Source organism: Columba livia, chromosome 22 (genome assembly GCF_036013475.1).
Source record: "Columba livia isolate bColLiv1 breed racing homer chromosome 22, bColLiv1.pat.W.v2, whole genome shotgun sequence".
Lineage (NCBI taxonomy): Eukaryota > Metazoa > Chordata > Aves > Columbiformes > Columbidae > Columba > Columba livia.
In genome coordinates, this window is record NC_088623.1 from 6,670,365 (window position 1) to 6,691,306 (window position 20,942).

The following is a 20,942-nucleotide window of genomic DNA, read 5'->3' on the forward strand; positions in this document are numbered from 1 at the left end:
CTGCCAGAGCTGGAGGCCATGCCTTCGGGATGGGGATGAGTGCTGCTCCACTGACTCACCGCTGCCTCTCCGCAGATGCTTCTTCTCTGGGAGGCAGGAACTCCCAGTTTTTATTTATCACATGGCTTGAAATACGGGGTAAGGAAGGAAATACTCTTATTTTTAACTCTTCTATCTCCCTGGGGCCTGGGGAGTGAGTTCTGGCACAATGGGGCAGCCGTCCCGCTGCATGTGCCCACGAGCATCCCGCACCAGGGCTGCTCGCTCCCCAAGGGCTGCGGACGGTTTGCAGCTACCTTGTGGGCAGCTGAGAGCGACTGGGCCACCACAGAAATACACTTCTGTTCCTCTCCTAGAAGCCACCTGTCTGTGCTGCTGCCTGTGCGCTGGTGAACCCTGGGGGGCACTTGCCGGGCTCCCTCTTCTTGCCAACCCCAGGGACAGAGCTGTCGCAGCTGTGCGCTGCCCTCCCAGGGCTGGAAGATGGGGAGGGTCTCACCCATCCCAGCTCCATCCCGGGGGTTTGTGTCCCTCACACAGGGAGAGGGCTGCCTCCGCCGTGGGGTGGGAAGGAGATTTCAGGAGGCTCCAGCTGGCTGCTCCGTGTTCTCCTGGGTCGATAAACCAGGCCAGATGCCTCTTTGTTTAGTATGATATTTTTTTTACCCCACTTCCTAATGATTTTTGCTTCTCGGTGCTCTGCAAACACAAGCCGTCCCTGGGGAGGGGGACAGGGAGCCCAGCTGGGGCCAGGTGGGGAGAGGCGCTGTCTGGCGCGGCGGGACTGGCGTGGGCACCAGCGCGGGCCCTGTGCGGCCCCTCGGTCAGGTGCTGCTTGTGCCTTCGGTCAAAGCAGCTGGTTTGTGCACAAAGTTTCATCTTTGATTCCTTGGGGTCTTCCTTTGAGCTCCTGCTGTGAAACCTTCATTTGCTTTTAACAGCAGCAAGTTTTATTTTTTTCTTGTGATCTTCTCTTTCCCCCCTCTGTTGCCCTGAGATAAAGGCTTCTAAATTTGTCCTGTGCTGAAAATGCAGCTAATCCTGATGGACCTGAATTCGCATCTCCCCCGGAGGAATTGCACTAATTTTTTTCCCTTTGTTCTGCCAGGGGACCTGTCCGTTTCCTAGTGGAAAAAAAAAATCACTATTTAGGGCAAGGTTTATATTCCTGAAACCTGTATGTTTGTTTGCAAGAAAGGAGGACAGGAGGGAAATAAATGAGGAAAGCATCATGCTTCCCCCCGCTGATATTGTTTTTACAGCAGGCAAGTTTTAATTAAAGTGAGGAACTAGGGCACTTGTGCTGTCCAGAAGATGCTCTGAGGATGTGGTCCTTTTCCACCTGCGATACTGGGAGCCCAGAGCTGCTTGTCCAGCTCTGTGGTGTTGGGTGACTGCGGAAAGGCTCCTCCTGGGCTGCAGGGACTGGGGGGGCTCCAGGGGCTGGGGGCTCCTTCCTGCTCACAGCTCCCGTGGTGATGGGTGGGTTGGTTGCAGCTGTGTTGGGCACTGGGTGAATCCTATCAGGTTGGGTGGGGCTGGAGGTTGCCCTGGTTTGGGAGTGCAGGGGGAGAGCTTGTGTGTCGAACAGGAGGAGGGTTTGGTGGTGGGACAGAAGTGTCGAGAGGTGACGCAGGCGGGAGCTGGCCCAGCTGGGGAGCGGCACGCTGGCGGGAGGCAGCTGGGCTTTGGGAAGCCACAGGTGCTCACCTGGGGCAGAAAAATCCAGCAAGACCCACCTTGTCCCCACGCAGGGCTTTCTGTGCTCTGGCAGGTGCAGGATCCCCGTGACTGCCCCAAGCTGGGAGACGTGCTGGCCGCTCTTGGAGTGCAGGAGCGGGGACAGAGAGCTGTGGCCCCTGGTGTCTGAGTGAGGAAGGGGATGAAGCAAATGGCAAGAGCAGGACCTGGGCTGCGGGGTCCTGGAGGAGGCTCGGTGGGACAGGGGCTGGTTTGGGGAGCAGGGGGCCTCGGGTTCCCCCTGACACCGCAGGAAGGTGCAGGGGGAGCAGACACATCCCGGCTGCGTCGGCTACTTGCTTTTGCTGCTGGACGGCAAGTGTGGCTGCGGGGAGCCCCCCAGTGCCTTTCCGGCAAGTTGGAGAGACCCCGAGGGGGCGGCCACGGGGCTCTGTCCGGCCTGGGGCGCAGGGACCCGGCACCCGGGGGCTGCCCGGGACGGGGGGAGCCCCGGGAGCGGTGGCGGCTCCGGGCGAGTCCGTGTCCCCAGCCGGGGCCGTCGGAGGGGACCGGGGTGCGCGGCCCCCCCCAGCGCCCCGAGGCGGGAGGCGGGGAGCGGAGGGTGGGGCCTCTTTTTGGGCACCCCCCTCACCCCGGCAGCTGCGGTTCCCCTCCCAGGCCAGCACTATTTGCATGCTTGTCGGAGCGGGACTTCCTGATCGCTCTCCATTGGCTGCAGGTAGAGAGCTGGGCAGGGACGGAGCCACGGACAGCCGGACAGATCTCATGCAAACCTCTAATTGATTTTCATCCCCCCACCTTCCCTCCTCCTCCTCTTCCTCCTCCTCCCGGCTGCCCGGGCTCCCTCCCCGCTCGGCACATGTGAAGTTGTGCGGGGCCGTCGCTGCCGTCCCGCTCCCGCCGCTGCCCGCCGGGGTGACCCCCCAGCAGGGTTTCCCGCAGCCCCGCTCCCCATGCGGGATTTCGGCACGGGAAGGTGACTTGGGCAGGAACGGCGCTGGGCCGGGGCCAGGGCAACCATGAATGAGATGTCCAGTTTCCTGCACATCGGGGACATCGTCTCCCTGTACGCCGAGGGCTCCGTCAATGGCTTCATCAGCACTTTGGGGTGAGTGAGACACCCCCGTGTCTGCCGGCCGGGGAGCCCGGGGACAGCGGGACGGGGCAGGAAAGCGGTGCTGAGCCCGAGCCCGCTGGGAAAAGGGGCTGGAGGGCTCTGGGTGCTGCAGCGGGGGTGGGTGCCGGAGGGAGGGCAGGCTGGGCTCCGGGCTCTGCTCCAGCTCCAAGCGCTGCTGGGGACGGGATGTGGCCCTGGAGGGACCCTGCAGCCCACCCTCTCTGGCAACCGTGGCCAGAAACTGTTTCCCTCCCATTACGGCCTGGGGGAGATGAGAAGGGTTTAAGCAGCAAGAGGGGTCGGTGGGTTTAGGGAGGGTTTTGTGTGGCCGAGCGGGGTGATTTGGGCAGCTGGATCCCTGCCGGGACACGGGGGTGATTAAATGCTTCCAGCCCTGTCCGGTGAGGCTGGAGGCTGCCGTTCCCCAGGACAGGCAGCGGTGGCTCCCACTGTCCCTCCTGGGGGTCCCATACACCCCGAAATCCCTGCAGGGTCACCATGGCCACCAAGTGCTGCTTAGGGCTGGGGGGACCACGGCATGACCAGGTCCAGGCTGAGCCAACTCTTCAAAGCCTCCTGCACTTGTTTGCATGGGGTGGGAATCTCGCAGCCTGACATGCGGAGGTGAGCGGAGAGCTTGGGGACCTGTCCCTTGTCCCCTCTGTTTCTGTGCAAGCCAGCAGTGCTGCTCACGCAGAGCCAGGCCAGGACCTGCAGCGATCCCCTGCTCCGTACGCTGGCTGCTTGCTCCCGGGAGCGTTTGCCCTGCAGCCTGGGGAGCAGCCGTGTCCTGCTGGGCCAGGTGGGTTTTGTCCTTACCCCAAAGCAGGGACCCAAACCTTGTCCGCAGCCCCGCGCGGGTGGACGTGGGTCTGTGCCAGCGTGCCTGCCCCACGCTGCGTGTAGGAGAGGCTGAGCTCAGGCAGGAATGCTGACTTGGATGGGATTCCTGGGGCAGGAGCTGCCCGGCTCTATAATCTGCGATGAATGCACTTGCTCCCACATGCCTATGTATAACCGGAGATGTACATACCTTCGCCTACACGTGTTCGTGCACCCACCGCTGGGTACATGCAGCCGCTGGGTTAATGCCCAGCGAAGCCTTCCTCCAGTCAGCTGTGGGATGCTGCCCAGAAATGGTACAACTGGGAGCAAAAGGGTGCAGACCCAGGCACAAAATCCCTGCGTGTGCAATTCTATGGTGTTGGGCAGTGGGTCCTGCACGTGCAGGATGCAGCCTCTCTGTGCCCAGGCCCCTGGAAGGGTGGGGGGACATCCCCACTGTCCTCTCTGGAGAGGTCTCCTTGGCGCTGGCCTGCTGTCCCAGTGCCGTAGTGTCCCCAGGCAGCACCAGCACTGGCTGTTAGCCCATGCAGCACGTCCCAATGGCTCAGAAGCTGAATTAAGAGGTGTTGAGACTCTTTAGAGCTCCGATCCCTTTGTAGCTCTGACCCCAAGTCCCCCTTTTTGCCAGGTGCTTTTCTAGACTTACTTATAAGCATCTGAAAAGCTGGGCTTGCTTGGAGAGCCTCTTCTCCCAGGCCCCAGCACATTTTTTGCTGCACAGCCCCACTTTGCTGGGGTTCTGCTTTCTCCAGGTTGTTTCCCGCCCTCTGAAATCGTTCCCTTGTGCCCTGCAACCTGGCAGACCCAACCACACCTTAAATCACTCCTGCGATAAAGGACTGGGTGACTCACTTCTCTAGCCCTCCTGCCGCAGCTCCGGACCTTATTCAGCTCATTTGCAAGGCAAACAGCTCTGCCCGCCCCGCGCTGGGCGCTGTGTGCCCGGCTGAGCACCCTGCCAGAAGCCCTTCGCTCCATCCTTCCTCGCAGAGGGGCTGGTTTTGGTGTGGGATCACGGGGGGTCTACAGTGGGGTGCTGTGGAGTGTCTCCAGGTGCTGGTGACAAGTGTCACGATAAGGGATGCACCCCAATGGGCCGGTGCTGTGACATCCCTGTGCCAGCGCCCCAGCGCGTGGGGGAGCGGGGCTGAGGGTGGCCGTGCTGTGGAAGGTGAAATAGCAGCTCAGATAGGTGCAACTGTGGCTGCAGGTGGATTTGCAGGGCGGAGCCGTTCAGGGAAACGCAGCTGGTTAAAGGGTAACTCCAGCGCCCCTGGGGCAGGACGAACCCATCTCTGCACGCAAGGCCGAGAGCGGCTTCCTCCTCCCGGGCTGGGGCAGCAGGGAAAAGCTGCATTTTTGTGGCTGCCCTGTGTTTGCTCCCTTGATTTGTGTTCCTCCCTGCGGCTCAGTGCCCATACGTGCCCCGAGCCGGAGGGGCTGACCCAGCCCTGGGCCCGACAGCGAGCCCTCCTCCTCACCGCCAGGGATGGACGGGCTCTGTGGCGGGTGTTCCTGCCTGGGTTGGGGTTCCCCTCCTCCCCGAGCACTCCTTGCCTGTGCGCCCCCGGACCACGACGTGCCGGAACTCCCTGGGCACCCAAGGAAGGTTCTCTCCTGTTCCCCAGCCCAGGGTGGCGTTGCTGAGCGGCGGCTCCACGTCAGCCCCAGCTGGCTGCCATCCCCAGGGCGGCTCGGGGTGTCCGAGCACTGCGGATCACACTGCTGGGCCAGCTGCTGTTCCCCTGACCTCCGGCGAAGGCTCTGCCTTGGCCCCGGGCCAGGGAATCACTTTGTGCTCGATGTTTGGAAGCTCGCAGTAAGCCCCGCTGGAACTGCTGCCTGAGCGCGTGTTAAAGCTGAGCAGATGCTCGCCCGCGCTCTGCAGGGCTGCGGCGGCGGCTCGGGATGCGCAGGATCCGGCCCCTCCTGCTGCTGGGGGGTAATTTGGGAAGGCAAAGCGTGAAGTTTTCATCAGTGCATCCAGCCTGCTGGTTTGCTCTGGAGCTTCCTCCAGGTGCTTGGACACCAACAGCCCGTTTTCTCATTAACACCTGAGCAATGAAACCCACCCTCTGTGTGCCCGGTGTCCCCCCCACAGCTCGGCGTGCAGCGAGTGCCCGCAGGTCCCCACTGCTCTAATAGCAGAGGGAGCTTCGACTTGCCCCGTCCCGCCGAGATAATGCGGGTTATTACTGGAAGTACATCCTGGCCCCAGCAGTCGCCCAGGTGACTCATGTCCACCCTGTCAGAATCCTCTTATTTTCAGCAATTTTTAACTGAAGAATGTTAGTCTGGAGTATCAGTTTAATAGAAATAACACTTTGCATTCCTGCAGAGCGTGTAATGCTAGGATTAAAGATGCTGGAACTGCCTTGCCATCATTAAGTGCTGAAGGCTCCAGGCCGGCAGGTCGCTGTCTCGTGTCCGCGGGGCAGAGCGGTGACGCTGGGCGCGGGAAGCGCTGGGCGAGTGCTGGGCAGAGCTGCCGCGGTGGGAGGCTCCTGCGCCCTTTGCTTGGGTGCTGAAAATGGGCCATATAGCTCAGGCGCTTCCTCGGAGCCCCCTTGCCACGACAATGGAGGATTTTCGGTTTTTAAAGGGCACAGATGCATAGAGCCCTTTGCTTTTGTCAGTGCTGGAGTAGCTGGGTGTGTGCGGAGGGTCAGTGCTTCGCACCCTGAGCCTGACCCGGGGCTTGGGAGGGCTCAGCCCTGGGGGTTGTTGCTCCCAGGCGCATCGAATGTGTTTCTTCCTCCCTGTCCCCATACAAATAATAGTAATAGAAACCAAAACCACCTGCATGTGACACTGGGGCTGGGCTGAGGCTTTGCATATCTCCTGTGGGTCGTTGCTAATTGTTTTTAAGCTTCTGCTGCCACCAAAAGCATTAGAGAAATTGCTTTTCTCTCTTTATTTGAAATGTTAGGTTAATCTCCCCCAGCCCCTGGGAGCTTTGCAGGGAGCTGGGCGCGCAGCAGCAGCGTTGGGTGTTCGGAGCACCCCAGGGTCCCGCTCCATCAGCGTGGAGGCCAAATTCCTCTCTGCCGAGCTATGGAAAGGAATTTCCCCCTCCTCCGGAGTCGGGCTGGGCTGGGGAAGGAGGCTGCATCTGCAAACGGGATGCGTGTCTTTTTTGCCAACTCTTTGCAGCACAGTGTGTCCATCTGCAGCGACGCTTTGGCTGTTTGGTTTGTTGGGGGGATCAAGAGTCCTTTGGGGAGCGGAGGGGACAGCATGGGCTCCGCGGGGCCCTTTGCCATGTACGCACACCTCGTTTCTCCAGGCTGCACCTCCCCTGCGGTGCCAGGGACAGAGCTGTCCCCGCGATGATGCTCCCTCCCGGGATGGCGCCCTGGGTGCATTCCTGCATCCACCCGCACGCTCCCCGGCTGCTTGAATTCAGCCTCCGCAGGTGGGGACACGCTTCTCACTTCCTTGCCCGGGGCAGAGTGCAGTTTCTCTGGCTGCTTCGCTTCCCAGGGCTGGGAGAAAGCGGGCGAGCGGGTGCAGCCTGTCTCACGGGAGCTTCCTTGGAAGCCTCTGGGCCGTGCAGACGAGCCCTGGGTGGCCCCGATGCTGTGAGCCCCTCAGGTGATGCTCGTCCCGCTGCATTTGGGGGCTGAGCAGAACCTCATGCCAGGTCATACTTCACTGTTCTCGGTGACTTCAAAAAGTAACATCCCATCCATCCTGAAATCAGTCCTTGGCCCAACCTGGAGGATTTTGCTCAATGCTGGGAAAACAAGGAGGTGGGTGGGGAAGAGACAAACAGCCCTTTGCATCTGATGGGCAGAGCCACCACCTCCAATCAGATAATAATTAATAACTGGGTTTGGGGGGCCCCTGCCAGCTCCATCTGCAGCAGCTACACCCTCCGTGTCCTGGTGGGGTGAGCTCCCAGACGCAGAAGGGGAACCACTGAATCAAAGTTGAACTCATCACGTTTTGCCAGATGAACAGTGAGATCCAGCGCAGCCGGTGTGCCTGCCAGCCGGGGGATTTGGCTCAGCTGGGAGCTGGGCAAGGCAGGACCTGGCGTCAGAGCCTCCCGCACGGGTCACTGAGCAAAGGCCCCAGGAGCGCGGCTGACACGAAGCTCCGTGTTTCTTGGCTGCCAACTTGTATCTGCCACTGTTTGCCCCAAGGGACTGGGATGAAAAATGCACGTGAAAGAAATGGCGAGTGGTGGCTACCGAGGGGCAATGAGTCTGGAGCGAGCCGCAGCAATGGCTGCTCCTCCAGGAGCCGAGTGTTGTTGTGCTAAATATTTATAGTGAACAAATGGATGGGAAACAGGAGACACAGCTTTGTTGTCGCTTTGGGCCAGGTGCTGGTGGCGCCTGCCCTCGCGGTGCTGTGGTTTGTGGCAAAGCTGCTCCGCTTGCTCGGCCCCCGCTGTCGTCCTGTGTCACTGACACCCTTTGCTCCCTGTGTCCCCGCAGGCTGGTGGATGATCGGTGCGTGGTGGAGCCGGCCGCCGGGGACCTGGACAACCCGCCCAAGAAGTTCCGAGGTGAGGCTGGGGCCGGGCAGCTCCATCGCTGCCGTGAGCAGCTGCGGGGACAGTGCTGGTCCCCAGCACCCGGGACAGGGAGTGGGGTCCCAGGTGCCATGTGCAGAGCAGCCCAGAGGGATCTTGGGCCGCCTGCGGACACTTGTTGCTGTGGCTTGGCCAAACCCCCACCCTCCTCTGTTTGCCTCTGGGGTACTTCTGCATTTATTGGAACTACCTCCACGGTAGGACGGTCCTTGGGACCCCTTAGCCCAGGCCTAAGGGGCAGGGGTGGCCAGAACCAGCCTCCGACCATCTCAGCTGCATCCCGAGGGATGCTGCCAGCAGGGTGTCTGCCTGCCCGGAGCCAGGGACAGGAGGGGACAGACAGAGGGACAGTTGCAAGAGGCAAGCTATTTCAAGGCGAGCACTAATTACATCTGCTGTGCTTGGCTGCACCTCAGAGGGAGCTGGAGGATTAAGCCGCCCATTTACAAGACAGGCAGGATTTAGGGAGAGATGGTAAATCCTGATCTGTCCTTGGCCGTCACGTTTTGGGCTGCGTCGTCTCCTCCGGCGCTCAGGGCCACGCTCGTTATTTCCCGCTTGGGAGAGGAGCGGGCAGGAGCCGGCAGGAGCCAGCGGCCGGGCCAGGTCCGGGCGGAAAGGGGGATGAGTCAGTGGAAGCCGGGGCGGCTCCTGAGATGTGTAAATGGTCTGGAAAAGCCAGGACAGGCCACAGGGAATAGCAGATCCTGCCTCCCCGTTCTGCAGGCCCTGGGGCTGCTCGGGGAGGTGGCCTCAAGCTTGGCTTCTCGGGAGCAAATGGCTGCGCCGAGCCCCAGGGTCACGTCTCTGCGCTCCGGCGCCCACTCGGGAAAGGCGGGTTTTGTGCTGGCTGTGCGGTGCTCGGCACGCCGGGCACGCCGGGAAGGGCTGCGTCGCGGGGAGCGGCCGGGGGTCGAGGGCACGGGGCACACGGCTGGGGGCACACAGAGCTGTGCTGTACGCACAGAAAACTTCCCAGGAACAGGGACTGTTGGATTTGGGGGCTGGCTTAGGGCAGCCCTTCTTTCCATCCCAGCTACTCTAATTTCAGGACCCCTTTTATAAAAATCTTTTAAAGCATTGGTTCCCCGCCTTGCTTTGTGCCTCCACCTCTTTCTCGGGGTGGATCCAGCATCCCGCAGCAGGGCACTGCGCACCCTTCCCCATGGGGTCCCAGAGCAGCGACCTGCCTCTCCATGGGTGCCGTTGCCATTCATTTGTACACGGGGCTGATTAATGAGCCATCCAACAGCTTTCCGGGGTCCCTGCACAGCCTGGGGAGCCGTCCCGCTCCAGCCTGGGCCGGGTTTCACCTGGGGCTGGATGGGCAGCCCCGTCCCAGCAGCCGCCCTGTCTGGCCATGGGCGGGTGTCGAATCTCTTTTCCAGGCACAGGTTTGGTCTAGACTCAGCCCTGCTCCATGCAAACCCTATCAGGATATCCAGGCGCTTGTTTTAATGGCCGGAAAAGTAGTGGTCTGCCTTCTTGATAGCTATCGCCGCGAGGGAGGCACAAACAACGGGCTGCTGCTGTTTCCCTGCCGCAGCAGCGGGAGGCTTGAGAGGATTTTCATGTGCTGTTGCCGTCCCCGTATCCTGTGGCCGGACCCTGCCCTCATCCTGCGCTGCGCTGGGCTGCACGCGGGTCGTGCTCAGCTTCCCAGTGGCCAAACCGGACCATTTTTCTTGGGCTCAGGGATCTCGGGGGTCTCTTCTAACCAAAATGATTCTGCAATTCCTGGAGTCAGGTCCAAATGGCTTTTTGCAAATGCCAAACCCATCCATCTTGCAGGAAAATTGTCCATGCTTAGGCCTGGGCTCCAAAACCTCCAGTTTCCAATGCAGGTGTTGCTGGAGACCTTCCGTGTGCAAACAGCTCCATGCCTCAGTTTCCCTGCTTGCAAAACAGGATGTCAGGCAGCCCCTCCGGGCAGGGTGTGCTTGGAGCCAGGGGTTTAATTTGCACCTATCTCTTAATAGCTATGTTGTGGGGTTTTTTAACTCCCCCCTAGTTTCTACTTTCTACCAGGTCCTTTTGCAGGCTAATGAGCAATTTAATGAAAACGATGTAAGGTGCTGCAGGTGGCCCAGGAGCAGGGTAGCCCCGCTCCGAGGCGGTGGGAGCGGGCAGCCAGGCATTGCAGCAGCTCCATTTAGTCCCTGATTAAAATCCCGGCGTCACGGCCTCTTTGGCACGGGATGTGCCGTTAGCAAACAGACCTGCAAAACGAAATGTGAAACTTGGCCTCTGCCCAGCAGCCCGAGCCGGTGAGAACTGTGCTCTGCGCCTGTTTGTTCGTCACTCCCAGGTAAATAAATACGTGCTTGCCAGTGACGCGGGACCGGGGCCAAAGATGGAAGTGATGGTTTTTTCCTTGCTTTTTGTGTCTGAAGTTTCTGGGCTGCTATTTCAGGCACAGCTGAGGCGATCCGGAGCCCTTCCTGCCCTCGCCCCGCGAGCGTCCAGCCCCAGTGAGGTCTGGGGTGCAGGTGCCTCCTTGTCCAGCACATCTGCTCTTGTGCTGCAGGTCCCGGAGCCAGGACCCGGGTGTCTGCGCGTTCCAACCCCATCCCAGCCACAGCAGCCTGGGGAAAACCAGGCAGATTGGGGCGATCTGCAGAACACAGATACGCTGCAAGTGTTTGGGGAGGCTTGCAATGTTTCTTTTAGGGCCTGCAATGGAGCTGTGGACACACAGATTTTCGGAGTGGTTGCTCATGGCTTGCAGCGCTGGTGGTTGAGGTTCCCGGCGGCACAGCCACCACGGAGCCACAACCCGCGGTCCTGCTGCCTCGGGGTGTCCCGCGGGAGGTGACAGGGCCGCGGGGATGCCTGCTCCCGTCCCGGTCTCGCAGCACCGCCTCCGGCGGGATGCTCTGCTCTACAGCTGGCCTTCCTCAGGACTTTTCTCCCCCTGAAGTTTCCCTTCCCGAATTGCGCGGCCGTTTCCGATGGGAGCGCCTCTGATCGCGAGTCCAAGAAGTGGAGTCACTCCTGGACTCATTATTCACCCTGATTTGAAACTAATCCAGCAGCAAATACAAGGGGACGTGACTCTTCCCCAGTCCCAGCTCTGTCTCCCCTGGCCCCCCAGCAGCAGATGGGGTTGCTGTTAGCTGGGAGGACCTTCTCCTGGTGACGGTGGCCCCACTGGGGACACACTGGTGGCTGGTGACCCGATGGCTGCTTCAGCCTCGTCCTTGCCTCCCTCTCCTCCCAGATTGCCTCTTCAAAGTCTGCCCCATGAACCGCTACTCTGCGCAGAAGCAGTACTGGAAGGCCAAGCAAACCAAGCAGGACAAGGAGAAGATCGCGGACGTGGTGCTGCTGCAGAAGCTCCAGGTGAGCGGGCTCGAGGGACCGTCCCCACGCGCTGGTGGGTAATGATGCCCAAACCTCTCGCTGTGCAATTCCCGCTGTGTTTGCTCCTCAGCAAACAGCCTGCACGTGGCTGTCCTGGGTTTTGCTGTGCCCAGGGTGTCCCTCTGCTCAGCTCTGTTGTCTCCGGTCCCACTGCCCTCCCTTCCCCATCATTTCTAGTGGAGTGGCTCCTGTAGCCATCAGCTCTTCGTTAACCGTGGCACACGGTGCCAGGCACATAGGGAGCTGCTGCAGCCAGGACCTGCTCTGAAAGGCTGCGGAGGAGAAAGGCTCCTGTTGACTTCCATGGGGTTTGGAAAAGGCCCATGTTAAACATTGCATAATCGCCTCAGACAGCTGGCGAGGCCCCGAGGATGATTCATAACAACGAGGCTCAGAAAGAGATTCACTAAATCATCTCGTCAGGCTTCCAGCTCCGGCCCCACAGGTTCCCCAGTTTTGCCTTTGGGGAGTGAAGTCTGATTCGGTGTCCGGACAGGGCAGCCCCGCTTGGGTTGGAGATGCCGGGACAGGGTCGGTTTCTCCCGCCGTGTCCATGTACGTGGTCACTGGCACATGGAAACACCATTTTCCTCCTCCAGTTAGACTGTAACTTGTAACATCCACAGCTGTACTGGCCACAACTGGACAGAGAGGCTCATTTCTGAGCCTGATTGATTGCACCTCGGTTAAGGTTTGTCTTAAAGAGATCCTGTCATTTCCTCGCTCCTTTCCGCTGCTCCCGGTGTTGCCCTTTTGGCAGGCGCTCCGTCGCATCCGGAGCCGGGCAGGACGCAGCTCTGCAAGGCGCAGCCGCGGCCCCGGGCAGCTGCGGGCTCTGGGCCGGGCTCTGTCAGTGTCTCCCACAGCCTGAAAATACAGTAAACTAGAAAAGTTATAATAAATGATTAAGAAAAGATAATTTTCTGAGGTAGAAGCAGCCAGGTCTCAAGGAGAGAATCCCTGCCCAGCCGTCCGCGATGCCCACGGTTGCTGTTCTGAGCTTGTGCCCTTGTGCTGTTGTTTTTAAGCGGGTGTTAAGTCTCGGTGTTTTCTCGACTGACTAATGTCAGTGCTGCCAGCGCCGTGCAGACAAGCCGTGGAGGTTTTCCTCTCACCCTGCTCATGTCTCCCCGTCCGCCCGGGCTGCCCAGCCCTGTGTGTCCCTACCGCCCTGTCCCGGTGTGGGGACAGACCCATCCCATCCCATCCCAGGGACAGGCTGGGAACAGCAGCCCCATGGGCTCGTGCACTGGGGGCAGTCGGTTCCACTCCTGGCCCCGTGGGCTGTCGACGAGGGAGGAGCTCAGACCTGGCCTCAGATGTAGGACACGCCGCGGTGCTGGAGCTCTTGCCGGAGCCGTGTTGCTCCGTGGGGTTGTTGTTAAGCTCCCAGCTCTGCATCAGTGTGGGATTTCTTGGCTGCAGGTTTGTTTTCCTGATGGCAGCAGCCACCGCCACAGGGCTCATGTCCCCGGGTGACACCCAGAGCTGCATGGGGATGGGGAGTTAACTGAGGTGGCGGCAACCTTCAAAAAAGCAGAGGGTTTGTCCTGCCATAACTCATGGAGGCGTGTTCAGAGCCCCGGCATCGCCTGCTCGGGCACTCGTGGACCGGCCGCCCCTTCCTCCCAGTGCGAAGCTGTGATTCCAGCGTGTTTCCCAGTTCCTCTGCCTTCCAGTGAAAGGGGTGAAAGCAGGATGGGAAAGGGGGTGAAAGCAGGACAGGGAAGGGCAGATGCTCTCCCAGCTCCATCCCTCGCCGCTGCCCCCGTCCCGGCCGCGGGGGAGCTCTGGGCTGGCGCTGCCCGGGCTGTGCTGGCGCCGGAGCTGCTGGCGCACCCTCGCCATTCCCAGAGAAATCTGCCAAACGAGCAAATTCCTGCCTTGCTCCACACACGTCATCATCACCCCTTCGACTGCCAGAGCCACCGCGTGGAAAATGTCTGTGGTTTTGGAGAGAGGGGCTGCAGGTGGTGCTGAGGCATCTTGGCTGCTGCACCCACCGCAGCAGGTCCGGACGGGACCCAGGGGGATGCTGATCCATCCAGCCTGTCCCACCCTCCCCGTAGCCAAGGGTGCTCCTACACCCAGTTCTTCTCCTTTTGGTGTTCAGCATGCGGCCCAGATGGAGCAGAAGCAGAACGAGACAGAGAACAAGAAGGTGCACGGGGACGTGGTGAAATACGGCAGCGTCATACAGGTATGGGCACTCGGACGATGTGTTTTGCGGGGGAGATGCACAGACCCAGCACATGGGTGTCAGGCAGCTGCTGGGAAGGGGCTCATGGAATCCCTCCTGGGGACCTCAGGAGACTGACCCGCCCCAGCTCACCCCACTATTTGCCTTTCCAGCTCCTCCACATGAAGAGCAACAAGTACCTGACGGTGAACAAGCGGCTGCCAGCCCTGCTCGAGAAGAACGCCATGCGGGTGACGCTGGATGCCACCGGCAACGAGGGATCCTGGCTCTTCATCCAGCCCTTCTGGAAGCTGAGGAGCAACGGAGATAACGTGAGCGTGGGGCAGAAAAGCCCCTAAATGAACAAGTGCAGAAAGCGGCGTGCGTGCCGCCTGCCCGGGCTCGCCCGCCCCGCACCGCCCTCACCCGCTGCTCCCTGCCCGCTGTGCTCCCCAGGTAGTCGTGGGAGACAAAGTCATCCTGAACCCCGTCAACGCCGGGCAACCACTGCACGCCAGCAACTACGAGCTGGCTGACAACGCCGGCTGCAAGGAGGTACGGGGCGGCTGGGCTGCTTTTGGGGCTTGCCTGTGGTTTTTTTCCTTTTTCTTCGTTTTTTTGTTGTCCCGGGGATCACGACGGCGTTCTCTTGCTCCTCAGGTGAACTCAGTCAATTGTAACACCAGCTGGAAAATCAACCTTTTCATGCAGTTCTGTGACCACATGGAGGAAGTGCTGAAAGGGGTGAGGAAGGAGGTTTGGCCACTGCCGGCTGCCCAGGACACGGTGGGCTCTGGGGACCCGTCCCCGTCCCCTGCAGGGACAGGACGTGTGAACAGCCCTTTGGCCTTGTGACAAGGGCAGAGGAAAGATCCTGCCCGGAGCGCCTTAATTGCTAGGAGAATGCATCACTTGGAGAACTTAACTGCAAGTTAAATGTGGGAATTTTAGTATCCCCTGGCAGCAGGTGCCTACGGGGGCATGAAATTACCCTCTGCCTTGTATTAAACTGGCTCTGGAGGACAGTCAGAGGCACACGTAGTGCCAGCAGTGGCTCCTGGCTGCGAGGACGGGTTTCAGCCGTTGAAGTTGCGCGCAGGGCTGGCTGGTGCCTGGGAAAGGAACTCTCCCTGCGGAGCTATTGTTTGGGGCTGAGGTCCTCCAGGAAGCAGCTGGGTGGATATTGATTGTTCTGATCTCGCAGCCCCTCATCCCCAGGCGCCGCACTTATCCGCGGCTTCCCGCAGCCACCGCGTCCTCCTCCTGGGGCCTTAATGCCTTAAACACATTGGTGAGCGGAGCCTCTGCCCGCTCCAGGGATGGAAAACGCTGGGTTTGCACCCGTTTTGCAGCCCGGGGAGGGGGAGCAGAGAGAAGGGACGTGCATTAGTGAAGGGAGTGATGGCACTGGGGAGCACAGGGGGCCCGTGCAGGGTGCCCGGGGTTCAGATGAGCGGTTGTGCTGCCAGGGGCAGGTTTTAGTACAGGTCGGGTGGGTGGGACTGGGAGAGGTGATGGTGCCGCAGTTGGGAGCTGAGCTGCACTCTGGGACACATATAGAGGGAACCTCGTCCCCTCTGCGGGGGGTCACAGCGGGAGCCACGTCCCCGGGTCTCACTGTCCCCGGGTCTCACCACCATGTCCTGCCCCAGGGAGACGTGGTGCGGCTCTTCCACGCCGAGCAGGAGAAGTTCCTCACGTGTGACGAGTACAAAGGCAAGCTGCACGTCTTCCTGCGCACCACGCTGCGCCAGTCGGCCACCTCGGCCACCAGCTCCAACGCGCTGTGGGAGGTGGAGGTGAGCGGGGAGGGGATGGGACGTGCGGGGGTTTTGGGTACCTCTGTGCTCTCATCGGGGGCGGGTGCTGGCAACAGTGGGTATTATTTCCATACATTTCGACATCTGGCAGCCTGACTGTCCTGGTGAAAACCAGCGCAAGGCTCAAGCTCTGTGGGAGCACTGGGAGCTGTGGCTGCTGATGGATGGGCACTGGGTGGGCACTGGTGTCCAGGCTCCACACCCTGAGTGTATTTGCTCATGGCCACCTCTGAGATAGAATGGGGCTCTTATCCGTGGCATGTTTGCCCGGGGTCAGCGGAGCTTTGCAGACAGGACCAGCGTCCTGGTTCCTCGCAGCCCCGCGTGCCGCCGGCTGATCGCTGCTCCGCTTCCCCCAGGTTGTCCACCATGACCCGTGCCGAGGTGGCGCCGGGCACTGGAACGGCCTGTACCGCTTCAAGCACCTTGCCACGGGCAACTACCTGGCCGCAGAGGTAAGGGGCGAGCAGAGGGCTGCGGGGAGAGCCGGCACCGTCCTGCCCTGAGCGCGGCCATGCCCGGGGTGCCGCTGCCCCGCTCCCTTTGCTCGCGGAGCCGTCCTGCCCGGGGCCCCCACAGCTCCTCACTCATGGGAGGCATCAGCACCGGGGCTGTGAGCACTGCCAGCGTTTGCGTGTTTGCAGGGTTAGGCTTCCCCCCAAAATTCCCCCACCTGCTGCATTTAACTCTTCCTGATCAGGTCTTGCCCATCCTCATCCTCTGGTCCACAGCAGCATCCAGGGCTGCATTTGCCTGGGGAGAACATGGGCAAAATCCAGGGCTGAAAACACCATCTGCCAATTTTTTTTGCTCCCATTTAAAGGCAGCTCAAGGCCTCCTGATAGAGGCACAAAGAGGTTTCCACCACTGCAGGATGGGAAAGAGCAAATACTGGGGCTCTGCAATGGGTGCTTTAAACCAAAAGACACTCAGGTGACATCTCCCGCAGAGGAAGGAAGATCACGGAACGGTCCCCATCCCGGGCTGGTGCTGCCTGACGTGCGCTGCTCAGAGACCTCGGCCCGGGGCCTCGGGGTTCACAGCGAGAGCTGCTCTTGCTGCGGTGCAGAGCCCAGCTCTGCCCACCGGGCTCACCCGCCCCCTCCTCGGGGACAGAGCGCTGTGCCCGGGTACGGGTCACGTCCGCCAGCCCCACCTGGGCAGGTTTCCTCTCTGCAGCGTGCTCGAGGAAGGCAGGAATAGAGATAATACTCCACGCTCAGGGATTTGGAGGGACCTCGGGCAGGACTGGTAGCTGTCTTTCATCTCCCTCTTTAACTTTTCAGGAAAACCCAAGTTATAAAGGAGACGTGGCTGAGCCCAAAGCAGCGCCCACGGTGAGCTGTGTGCAGCCTCGCTAGCAGAAACGCTGCTGCCGCTGCCTGAAATCACGCCGTCTCTTAGATTCTGCCTGAAAGCAGGGAAAATGCCCCGAAACAGAGCCCGCCGCGGGGACGGTGCCCACGCCGCGGTGCCGAGGCTGCGGCCAGGGCTGTCCCGCTGTCCCGCAGAGCGTCCCCGCATCCGCACTCTAGTGTAGCATCCCTGTGTCCCGCTTCAACAGGACCCTGCCAAAATCTGTCGGAGGGGTCCCAGTGCATGTTGGATCCCCAGGCCACAGGGAAGCACTGGTAGAAGAGAGATTTGGACGTTTTGCTGTTGGTGATTTTTGGCGAAGGGGTGGCCTCGTAGCTCAGGTGCATCACGCCGCGCTTGTGCTCTCGCAGCCCCTCGTGTGTCTCTGTGCTGCGAGGCTCATCCGAGCAAAAGCTTCTGCTCCGAGCGCGGCCGCTGCGTGTCTCCTCCGGTGCCGCCCGTGCCGGGCTCACCCCCTTTTCCCCGGTGCAGGGGGGCAGCGGCCGCGCCAGCCGCAGGAACACAGGGGAGAAGATCAAGTACCGGCTGGTGGCTGTGCCCCACGGCAACGACATCGCCTCCCTCTTCGAGCTGGACCCCACCACGCTGCAGAAAACCGACTCCTTCGTCCCGCGGTAAGCGAGCCCGCGCTGCCGCGGTGGCATGAGGCTTAGTAGTGTGGAATTTTAGGCAAGCCTGTTCTTGCGAAGGCTTTGCTGTGGGATGTGGCGGGTGCTGGTGTGACGGCGCGGGGGTCGCTCACCGACACACGGTGCTGTTTGCAGGAACTCCTACGTGAGGCTGCGCCACCTCTGCACCAACACCTGGATCCAGAGCACCTATGTGCCCATCGACATCGACGAGGAGAGGCCCATCCGCCTCATGGTGCGGCCCTGCTCCCTCCTCCCCCGTGCCCTAATAGCTCTTGGCGTGCTCCTTCCAGGCTGTACCCAGGGCTGAGATACCCTGACGAGCCCCGGGGTGGCTGCACACCAGCCATGAGCCCATCCCAGTAGCACAGAGCCCACCCCAGTCCTTCTGATGGGACAAAAGGGTCACTGGCTTCACCTGGGGCGGGTGATGCCAGTGGGGCAGGCAGATGGTGGGACGTGGTCAGCGCTGCCCTGTCTGTGTGATGCTCCTTCCCCGTTGCTCCCCAGCTGGGCACGTGCCCCACTAAGGAAGACAAAGAAGCTTTCGCCATCGTCTCCGTGCCCGTGTCTGAGATCCGGGACCTGGACTTTGCGAACGACGCCAGCTCGATGCTGGCCAGCGTGGTGGAGAAGATGAACGAAGGTTTTCTCAGCCAGAATGACCGCAGGTAAGAAGTCATTGTCCCAGGAGCCGAGGCCGTGCCGGCTCCTCCGAGGGCTCCTGGCACCGCTGCGGGACGGGGCCCCTGCCCGGCCGTGGGTGCCAGCGCTGCCCCGCGTTCCTGCCCGCGACCCGAACCCGCGGCTGCGGCTCCCAGGGGTCTGGCGAGGAAACCAGATAATGCCACAGCCCCGCTCCGGCCCCTCCTGCGCCGCTAGAAAAATATCCGAGGGGCTGAGAGATGGCCCCGCGATAGGGGCAGGCGGGTTAGTCACACTGTTATTTTTAGGTGGGTGGGTTCTTGGTGCTTCCTGAGCAAACACAGATACCCTGTGGGACGGAGCGAGCGGCTTCCGCCCTGCCAGCCCGCCCCGTGGGTCCGCAAGGGTGACCGAGGGGGCAGAGGCGTTAAACGCCGAATCCCCGGCATGAATCACCAGCTCAGGCCCTGGCTCTGCCCTGGCTCGTGGCGATGGTTTCCCTCGAAACACAGGGGCTCTGAAGCCTCTCGCTCTAGGGCAGCCGTCAGCTTCCAGCGAGGAGAGGAGGATCACCTGGCAGTGTTTCGAGCCCTGAACATGGGCTTTTTGGTCCTGCAAAATGCACCAGCGTTGGAGCAGGGACCTGCGGCTGGGTGGGCGAGCACCTTCCCCAGCCGGAGGGTCCCACTGTGCCCCTTCACAGGTTTGTCATCCAGCTGCTGGAGGACTTGGTGTTTTTCGTCAGTGACGTCCCCAACAATGGCCAGAATGTGCTGGACATCGTGGTGACAAAGCCCAACCGGGAGCGGCAGAAGCTGATGCGAGAGCAGAACATCCTGAAGCAGGTGAGTGGCCCCGGGGCTCCCCTGGGGTCCCACGGGGCTGTCCTGCAGGTGTCCAGGGCTCTGGACCAGCCCGTGGAGATGGAGCTGCTCCCCAGCTTGTGCCTTGGGGCTGCTCCAAGCCCTCCTGGCCACACAGCCGGTGTCCAGCCATGCATGGTGGGGGATGCAGCACTTACCATCTCTGCGCTTGGGCAGATCTTTGGGATCCTGAAAGCCCCCTTCAAGGACAAGGGTGGGGAAGGGCCCCTGGTGCGGCTGGAGGAGCTGTCAGACCAGAAGAACGCTCCCTACCAGTACATGTTCCGGCTGTGCTACCGCGTGCTGCGGCACTCCCAGGAGGACTATCGCAAGAACCAGGTGTGGGGGGTGACGGGGGAGCCCCAGGGGCATTGCCAGACCCTAGCACCAGCTCCCCCTGGGCTCACCGGCTCTCTGCCCGCTCCAGGAGCACATCGCCAAGCAGTTCGGCATGATGCAGTCCCAGATTGGCTATGACATCCTGGCCGAGGACACCATCACCGCCCTGCTGCACAACAACCGCAAACTGCTGGAGAAGCACATCACCAAGACGGAGGTGGAGACCTTCGTCAGCTTGGTGCGCAAGAACCGCGAGCCACGGTGCGTGTCCCCATCCCGAAGGGCTTTGTGCGGCGTGGTGGGTGGGATGTGCCTCGGGGTGGGGAGAGGCCCTGGGGACCCCCCATCACAGCGAGGTGTCTCTGCTCTGCAGGTTTTTGGACTACCTCTCAGACCTGTGCGTGTCCAACCACATCGCCATCCCCGTCACACAGGAGCTGATCTGCAAGTGTGTGCTGGACCCGAAGAACAGCGACATCCTCATCAAAACCGAGTGAGCAGCCAAGGGGAGAGGTTTTCCACGGTTGGGGTTTGGTGCCTGGCCCTGCCTTAGAATCACAGAATCACTTTGGTTGGAAGAGACCCTCAAGTTCATCGAGTCCAACCACTAACCCACTCCTTGCACTACCCCATGTCCTGACAACCTCATCTCTGTCTGTCCAACCCTCCAGGGATGGTGACTCCAGCACTGCCCTGGGCAGCCTCTTCCAATGCCCGACATTTCCATAAAGACATTTTTCCCAGTATCCAGTCTATCCTGTCACCCATCGCGGTGCAGCCGCTCCTTACCCACGGGAGCGTCTCCAGTTTTACCCCGTTTCCGCCCCAGGCTGCGGCCGGTGAAGGAGATGTCCCAGAGCCACGAGTACCTGAGCATCGAGTACTCGGAGGAGGAGGTCTGGCTCACCTGGACAGACAAGAACAACGACCACCACGAGAAAAGCATCCGGCAGCTGGCCCAGGAGGCCCGGGCTGGCAATGCCCATGATGAGAACGTCCTCAGTTACTACAGGTGATGATCCTGCTGCACCTTCTCACCAGACGAGGACGTCAGGGTCGCACACACTCACTCCCTCTTGTCCCCCACAGGTACCAGCTGAAGCTCTTTGCCCGCATGTGCCTGGATCGCCAGTACTTGGCCATCAAGGAGATCTCCCAGCAGCTGGGTGTGGACCTGATCTTCCTCTGCATGGCAGACGAGATGCTGCCCTTCGATCTCCGGGCGTCCTTCTGCCACCTCATGCTGCACGTGCACGTGGACAGGGACCCGCAGGAGCTGGTGATGCCCGTGAAGTTTGCCCGGCTCTGGACTGAGATCCCCACGGCCATCACCATCAAAGAGTGAGACACGCTGGGGCTGGCGGCGGCTCTGCGGGACAGGGAGGAGGTGGGAGGGCAGGTGCCATCTCGTGTAGGGCTGGCTGGGCTTTAGCCAGGGGCGGGAAGGGGGCGTTTGTGGGGTGACTTTGGCAGGGCTCAGCCTTCGGAAGGAAGTGGGCTCCATCATGGCCGTGGGCATC

At 61.0% G+C, this 20,942-nt stretch overlaps 1 protein-coding gene across 3 annotated transcripts in view; it reads left to right on the forward strand.

The window, feature by feature from the left end:
- Positions 1 to 2,398: 2,398 nt before the first annotated feature.
- ITPR3 (inositol 1,4,5-trisphosphate receptor type 3) overlaps positions 2,399 to 20,942 on the forward strand; it is a 35,837-nt gene continuing 17,293 nt past the window's right edge. The window contains exons 1-19 of one of the 3 annotated variants that reach the window (XR_010467656.1): positions 2,399 to 2,809; positions 8,110 to 8,180; positions 11,428 to 11,549; positions 13,684 to 13,770; positions 13,923 to 14,081; positions 14,206 to 14,304; positions 14,410 to 14,493; positions 15,402 to 15,548; positions 15,929 to 16,024; positions 16,856 to 16,906; positions 17,418 to 17,560; positions 17,711 to 17,810; positions 18,086 to 18,246; positions 18,924 to 19,065; positions 19,261 to 19,422; positions 19,511 to 19,683; positions 19,796 to 19,915; positions 20,252 to 20,434; positions 20,512 to 20,763. Coding sequence is in view for 2 of the 3 variants with exons in the window: in XM_013370892.3 (XP_013226346.2) it covers positions 2,721 to 2,809; positions 8,110 to 8,180; positions 11,428 to 11,549; positions 13,684 to 13,770; positions 13,923 to 14,081; positions 14,206 to 14,304; positions 14,410 to 14,493; positions 15,402 to 15,548; positions 15,929 to 16,024; positions 16,856 to 16,906; positions 17,418 to 17,560; positions 17,711 to 17,810; positions 18,086 to 18,246; positions 18,924 to 19,065; positions 19,261 to 19,422; positions 19,511 to 19,683; positions 19,796 to 19,915; positions 20,252 to 20,434; positions 20,512 to 20,763 (2,441 nt within the window). In the remaining variant the exon portion in view is untranslated. The remainder of the gene's footprint in view (positions 2,810 to 8,109; positions 8,181 to 11,427; positions 11,550 to 13,683; positions 13,771 to 13,922; positions 14,082 to 14,205; positions 14,305 to 14,409; positions 14,494 to 15,401; positions 15,549 to 15,928; positions 16,025 to 16,855; positions 16,907 to 17,417; positions 17,561 to 17,710; positions 17,811 to 18,085; positions 18,247 to 18,923; positions 19,066 to 19,260; positions 19,423 to 19,510; positions 19,684 to 19,795; positions 19,916 to 20,251; positions 20,435 to 20,511; positions 20,764 to 20,942) is intronic. The other 2 variants (XM_013370892.3, XM_021281102.2) reach the window with 2 other exon arrangements.